A 7626-nucleotide genomic window follows, 5' to 3' on the forward strand; every position below is an offset into this window, starting at 1 on the left:
TAGTACTAGAGGAGTATCAGCTCATTTGTTATCAAGAGAGAACAAAAGATAAGGTGATGCAAGGAGAGGCTAATCCGTTTTAATCGATGTGAAAATGGGGAGTCCAAGGTGAAAGTGGGGACTGACCCAGTCATTTTACTTTGGGGTATTTATCTTAAAGGAATGAAGATGTGTGCAAAGTTTTAGCAGTGTTACAGTAGTGAAAAATTGGAAACAACTAAATGCTGAGTAATAGTTAAATAAATGATGGCACAACCAAAAACAGAATATTATTTTGCCGTTAAAAGGTATGCCATAAATGTTTATTAAAGCCACTTATAAAGAGCATAGTGCAATCCCATTTTTTTTAAAAAGCAAAGTATATTTTTTACATATATGCATAGAAAATAAGCAAGAAGAATGTATACCATAAGATTAACAATGGATTATACCTGAGGTAAAGAATCGTGAGAGATTCTTATTTCCTTATCTATTTAAGTTTTTTCCTCCAGCAAGCACACATTTCTTGTACAACGCCGTGGAGAGGAAATGTATTTTAGGGCAGCAGCTTAAGCAATTAGCCTCCTCCCCGGAACAGACTCTGTTCTACCACATTCTCACAACTGCTGGTCGAGGGGAGGCCAGGGCTGGTGCTGGCAGCTTGAACAATTCTGCTTTTATAAACTTAAAAGGTATCAACGATCCCAGGAGCATGTTCAAATATGGCATGTCAAGTTTAGAGATTCAAGAGGACCTCTAACTTTACTGATGCTCAAATCATATTTGTAAAGAGGTGGCTTCTCCTCTTTCATGGGTCCCTCTTCAATGAAGTGTTGGAGAGCAATTTTGCCTCCACTTCGGGATTTCAGAGATTTCCTTTAGAGATCGAGTTATACATTTTCCAGGATTCAGTTTACCCCGTCCACTTTATTTGAAGAATTTCATGCTTGTTTATATAATAACTATACAATTTCATGCTTGATTATTAAAAAAAAAAAAGTCTGGTACCATTCAACTACATTATAGAACTCTGTGAAAGGCAGAAGTTTTCATATTTCATTACTGTCTCAGGGTTCTGTGTGCAGTAATGGGTCTATCACATGTGCTCAAGAAATGACCTGTTCCCTTGCGCTTTGAAACACAGAACCCCGTGCTGAGACAGAGGCACCTGGAAGAAAGGCCTGAGCGGTGCGGAGGAACAGCTCTGGCCTTGCTGTGACTCTGGTCAAGCTTCTCCCAATCTCTGGACTTCAGCCTTCTTCTTTGTAAAATAGGTGGGAAAAAGGTTTGCACCAAGGGGCCGTGAGGCACCCACCAGCTCTAACGGCCCGATTCCGAGAACACAGCCCTTTCCCCCCATACATGTGCATAATGGTATTGTAATCCTTCCGGTGTACTGTAGACATTATATAGTTTTGCTTTGTGTCAAGGTAAAGGCATAAAGAAAAAGTAATCTTTCCTCCCACCCCCACCCACGAAAATAATAATGAGAATGAAAACCAAAAGAAGACCGTTGCTCTCCTTGTAAGGGGAGTTCTCAGGTTGGAGTCTTGAACTGGCCCATCGCCATGTTAGACATATCTCTCTGAAGGGCTCGGCTTGCCTCCTGGTCGGACGACGGGCCTGGAAAAGAGGCGACCATCATTGCAGCAAGAGCCTCTGTAATGCAGTGCAGCATTTTTTCATGTCTACCCACCCGCCCCTGCCTCCCAGCACAGGACTGGCTGGCTGACCTCAGCAATCTGCCAAGAGCCTTATTTGTGCCATCTTGTTTAATCCTCGCAGCAACCTGAGGGATAGGCACTGGTAATGAGAGATTAAAGAGTGTGCCCAAGGTCGCATAACTAGGAAGTGAGGAAGTCAGGATCTCAACACAGACTGCTTCTTGGAGACTTTGTCGAGGTCCCCATGGAGGTGAGAGAAGGAGGCTGATAACCAAAGTCATCAGCTGACCTGATTCTCAGCCCCTGGGAAGGTCGCAGGGATAGGGGAGGATGTAAGCAAACCACCACCATCGGCCATTTTCTTCGGTTACCAACCTTCTGCTTCTCTCCTAAGTCACTATGCTGACTCTCTGTCCCCAGGACTCCAGGGCCATGGCCTCTCTCTAAGAAAGGTTCTCACCATCTGCTGCTTGGAAAAGCTAGGACCTGAACCCAGGGCTGCCTAAGGGGTTAGAAGGCCCAAATGTTATCAGAGACTCACCTGGGACATTTGCAAACACGTCTTCGGTTCCCTGGATAAGGAAAAAGAAGGAGTAAAATGACTGGCCCCCCCCACTGATCCCCAAATATGGTTTCTCTTTCCCATTTCCTGTTTCTTTAAGATTATATATGTATAACTCTTGAGAGCCCAGGTGAGGGCTCCTTTTCCATCTCTCTTTGCATAATTAAAAAAAATGCAAATACAGTATAGGTGAGATAGGTTAGTACAGTCACTTGCGTGGGACCCAAAGCCGGGTAAGGGGTTCACGGGGAGGGAGCCAAGAGTAAACCTCAACCCGTGGTGGTTTAGACCCAGCCCTCTTGGGCACTCACTGGTCCTAGGGGCCAGAGGCCCCCTCGCCCTCAGGCGTTTGTAATAAGCCTGGACTTGTGCTGTCACCACTGGCTGCTGCGCGGACGGAACACACCGCCCGTGCTGCAGCCTGGGGTTAGATAGGGCTCCGTCTCCCGAAATCTTCCCAGAGAGTGGAAAAGGGAAGGAGAGGGGCTTCCCCGCGTCTTGTCTCCAGAAAGAAATGAGCTGTGCCGGGGCGTGCGGTGCAGCTCAGAGTCCCAGAAATCTCAACCCCATGTGCTCTCAAGGGCTGTCCGGAGCATGCAGCGCGATGGGCTGGAGCGAAGCCAACTGCTCCCCACCGTGATCTCCTAGGACTTACTGTGATTGCAGATGATCGTGATGACCAGAGATAGGAGAAGGACCACGCAGATCCCAGCCAGAGGCGCCCAGATGTAGATCACACAGGCGAAGTGCAGCTCCCTCGTGTCCGCTGACGACACCGAAGACATCGACATTTAGGAGCAGGGTCAGATCCTCCACTCCACCCCGACAGCCCCGGCACGTCTCCCGGCTCCGGATCTCGGTTTCCCCACGACCTGAACAGCCCTCGGCTCTACCTCCAGGATCAAGGCTCCCTGGTAGGGCTCTTCCCCCGCTCTGCAACGTCCCTGGCCACACCGTCTCGGGACCCTGCGCCCGCCTCACCTGCGCTGCCCGCTGCCGGCCGGCACACCTCCGGGCTCAGGGACACTGGCTGCGATGCTTTGGTGGGGACTCGCGTGAGTGGTCGCGGCGCGGGCGTCGTGGTGGGTGTCGCTGCAGGCGCAACAGAGCGTGGTTGGGGGCCGGGCTGGGGATCTGGACGCTTACCCTCCCCCATTGCTCCGTGCGCCTCTGCCCTAAGGGACGCCTTCTCCCGGTGTTCCCCGGAGGAACGGCAGACCGTTCCCCGCGCTTCACTCTGCTCTCAAGGCGGGAGAGATGGGATAGGGACCTCCTGGCTCAGCGCTGACCCCTTCCTGGCGGATACGGTAGCCTGCCGTGTCCCGGGCTCCACGAAGTGCACCCGGCGCCTACGACTGGAACGCAGGAGCCCGCTCCATCCCCTGCAACAGCCTCTCTCCAAGGTCCAGCGGTTGTTGGCTCCCTTGTGGGCTCGGGTTGAAATCTACATTTACTGACGAGCCAACGGAGGCTCAGCATTTAAGTACCGTACCCGGGGTGCACACAAGCACCCGAACTCGAGCCCAGATCGGCAGGACCTAAAAAGCGATATTCTGCCGCACAAACTTAGCCTCAGTTTCCTCGTCTGCGAAATGGGAACAATATCTAAGTAGCCCCCAGAGGCGCCAAGAGGCTCCCAAGCGGGCTTCTATGTGAAAATGGGTTCAGAGGTGAATCCCAAACCCCACACCGAGAGGAGCCGCGCCCTCGGCGCCCAGACCTGGCAGGAAGACGGGCACGAAGGGGCTGAAGTACAGTATCGAGTTGCCTACAACCGAGCAGAAATAGTAGCCTTGCTCCTCTTCGCGGAAGTTGTGCAGGGTGAGGCTGAAGACGGTGTCCTGGATCCTCTGACCCGACATCTGTTTGCTGTTCAGCCCCTCGGCCGTCTTGATCCGGATTTTGGAGATGTACATTAGGAAGACAGGGCTGGTGGCGGCTCCAGGAGGCTGAAAGAGCCACGAGCAGCCCGACGCCAGGCTGGACAGCAGCACTTCGCAGCGCAGCTCCACCTGCTTGCCCAGGTGACTCTGCCCTTTCTGCGACATCCGGAACGACAGCTGCCCGAAGGTCGTGGCAGCTTCTGCGGAGGGCAGGCGGAGAAGTTAAGGCGGGAGCCCCGCGCCCCCCACCAAGCCCGCCCCCGCCTTCCCCAAGGGTCGCAAACTCACGCAGCAGGGCCAGGGGCAGGAGCAGCCAGGTCACCGGCAAGGCCATGGCGCACCCCTGCGGCGCGGCTCAGCTTTCAGCTCAGACGCGAGTAGAACGCGCAGGAGACAACGAAATACGGAGCCGGGAAGTTGCGCCCTCCGGACGGCTGCCGAGTCCAATTTTGCGTTCTGAGGATGTGATGTCATCTAAAGTCCCGCTGAGGATAGAGTCGTTCTCATTTTCGCGGTTGCCACCTTCCAGCCCAGTGAGGGAGCTGGGGCCCATGAATGGGAGCCATCCAGGCAACCTTGTCGGCGGCTGGGGGCAGTTGAAAACTGCAGATTTGAGAACCAGGGAAAAGGCTTGGAAATGGCCCTTTAAAATGGCACTATTGTAGGAGTGACAGAAGGATAAAGAGAGATTAGAGATTTCAAGATGCGAGGGCGAACAGGAAAGCAGAGAGGAGTGACCACTTCCTTTGCCCTCTCTCAAAGTGTCTCTAGCACTGTTACCTTGGAGCTTTGTCTGCAAAATGGGTGCTAAGGGCTGAGAAGGAAGAGCTGTTAGTGACTTGCCCACCTCCCAGGGAACTCAGTCGGAGTTGTCGGTGTTCACCGAGGTAGGATCTTCTGCCTTCTACTTAGGAGACTTCAGTGAGGCCGCAACCACCCCAGCCTTCTGTGAGGCTAGTGGTCCTCTGCTAACTGCACCCTTAGGGGTCTCTCCCAGTGGCTAAACCTTTGCTACACAACGTGGTTACTTCTTAGGGTCATTGCAACAGCGTGCACTCCAGTCTCTTTCCTGTTCAGTCCTCCAACCACCGGCTGTGAACATTAGTCTCATAAAGGGATCCGATAGTGTCTCTCTTGCCACCTCCCGTGACCTGCAGGACTGGACAGATGCTTAAACTTGACTTGGATCAAAGCCTTTGTTTGGATGCTGGTTTCGCCCACCTCTGCCTGGTCCCCTACTGCATTCTCACAGAGCGTGAGGTTGTCTAAACTCAGGGCTCCCCTTGCCTTTGCTATTCCCTGTGCTTGGAAGGCTTTCTGCTTAAGTCCTGAGGCCAGCTCCAGTGCTGTGGGACTTGGACCTCATTTCTCTGTATCCTTGTCTCTGAGTGCCCGGCAGGGATGTGAGTAGTTTGAGTGAACATGTGAGCGAAGGCAGTTTCCCTTGTCTGGCCTTGGCACACATGTGTTTCCTTCCTTTTTGTCTGTTGCTGTCCTGAAACCTTCCAGAGCAAGTGGGTGCCTTCCCTCAGTTTCTTCGGGGTTCCCCGGTCTTCCCACTTGAATCTTGTATTAGGTGATCTTCACATTGCTTGGTTCTAGAGTCAAGCCACCTGGCATTATCTGTTCCATGTGTCTGCCTCACCTGTGAGTTCTGTTCAGTGGGGACTGTGTCCCCTGGATGGCACATCACAGCTTGGGCTGAGCTGTGTTTATGGAACTGCAGTCCCTCTGTGCGGTCTGAACTTGTGTTGAATGGGCTTTAAAAAAAAAAATTACTTTGATTTTGATGCTCTCATACCCCTTCTCGAAGCATCTAAGGAGCTTACTCTAACATGGAACATTTAACATTTTTTATTTAGAACAGTTCTTTAAATGTCTTTTAATTTAAAAGAATTAAATATTCTTGAAAAACTTCAGACAATACAAAAAAGAATACAGAGAAAATTCTCTCTCAATTTTCCTCCTCATCATCCATTCTCCAAAGAAAATCACTGTTACATTTGAGTATGTTCCTCAGATGTTATCTGTGCATAAACAAATGTTTATGCATAGTTTTTAGACGCATGCAGTTATGCTATGTATATATTTTTTTGCAACTTTACCTTTCTTATCTAACAGTAGAAGAAAAGCTTGTCATGTCAACACATTTAGAACTACCCCCATTCTTCTAAATGGATGCATTTTCATTTAAGCAGTTTCTCACTTTTAAGCAAGGCTGTAGTAGATATAATGCCTCTGTGTCATTGAGGACTTGCACCAGTATTTGAAACATTTTCAAATTAAAGCTGAGGGAGGTTGGGGAAGGAAACCCTTTGTAATGATAGTTATGAATAGATCCCCTGGCATGTGTGTGTGTGTGTGTGTGTGTGTGTGTGTGTGTGTGTGTGTGTGTGTGTATCCTTGGTTATGTAGACACAATGCTGTGTCTTAACTCACATAAATGAAGGTAACAGCCAAGTCCAGACAGGCCACCGACATGGCAATCTTCATTTTAAATAGCAGCTTCCTATTTTGCATCATCTCTCTGTTCCCACTGCAAAGAGGCGTGTTAAATGGCTCTGCTGGCCAAAGGATGCAATCAGGAGGGTGGTAAAGAGGATGGACGGTTATGAAAGTATATTTTGCCTAGTGGAGGATGCATGGAGAAGAGCCAGAGTCAACCTGCAGATATTTGGATCTTGAGAACTATGCCTCTGAGTATGATGATGGTCAGATTTGGGAGGGCAATGACTGAAAATAGAGTAGTCCCATCTTAGACTCCTGGAAGTGAGCTGCTGCTGGCTTGGAGGCTTTCCAGCCTTACAGCTAAGAAAAGTACCAGCCATGGGAGTGGTAGCCCCTTTGTACAGAGCACGACGAAGGGTGAGGGGAATGCCAAAGAAACATGTCAAACCCACCAAGGAGGTTTTGTGACCCCAATGATATTTTTCACAGAACTTGGTGGATTCTCAATGTAACCACAACGACATCCGCTCTGTAGCAGGCAGGAGAGCAGATGCAGTTGCAAAAGTTCTAGGGATGCTTGCTTGCTCTAGGACCAGATGTGAAAAGGGCTTGATGAGGCTTGCCCTTCACCTCCAGGTAAGTTCCCATCTCCCATGCTGCAGCACTCACGCTGGATGGTGTGTAGAAATGAGAACCACTGTACTCTGCCATGCAAGCTCCTTATATTTGAAAACATCCAGAGAGAGAAAGAGAGTAAAAGACTAATCGGTTTCTATGCTGAATTTAAACAGGTCTTTATTTTTCTGAAGATGTTTGTTCTTAAAACATGGAAATAAAATAATTTCAATTGACATGTATTTAGAATGCATAACCGGGCAGGGCCATGGTAGAAAATTAATCAGGGCTCTGCGCCACAGTTCCTAAGATGCTCATTCAGAGACAAGCAGGAATCATGGCTGTGGAAGTTGCCTGCTGTCTTTCCTTGTCTAAGGAGTCAGCTTGTTTGGGCCTAGAGTTATCAGGCCTTGCTTTAATTCAATCACCTCACTTCTGCCACTCCCCCTTTCTTCTTCCCTGGGACCTCCAAGGT

General features: G+C 49.8%; 1 protein-coding gene across 1 annotated transcript; it reads right to left on the minus strand.

Moving 5' to 3' along the window:
* Nucleotides 1-283: 283 nt before the first annotated feature.
* On the minus strand, nt 284-5910 carry CD8A (CD8a molecule). The gene is made up of 6 exons (XM_006917721.2): nt 4377-5910; nt 3926-4288; nt 3187-3297; nt 2861-2971; nt 2185-2215; nt 284-1602 (listed from the first exon to the last, which is right to left on the minus strand). The coding sequence occupies exons 1-6, from the start codon at nt 4420-4422 to the stop codon at nt 1551-1553; spliced, it is 714 nt and encodes a 237-aa protein (XP_006917783.1). The 5' UTR covers nt 4423-5910; the 3' UTR covers nt 284-1550.
* Between the last annotated feature and the right edge of the window lie 1716 nt (nt 5911-7626).

Source organism: Pteropus alecto, unplaced genomic scaffold, assembly GCF_000325575.1.
Source record: "Pteropus alecto unplaced genomic scaffold, ASM32557v1 scaffold117, whole genome shotgun sequence".
Classification (NCBI taxonomy): Eukaryota; Metazoa; Chordata; class Mammalia; order Chiroptera; family Pteropodidae; genus Pteropus; species Pteropus alecto.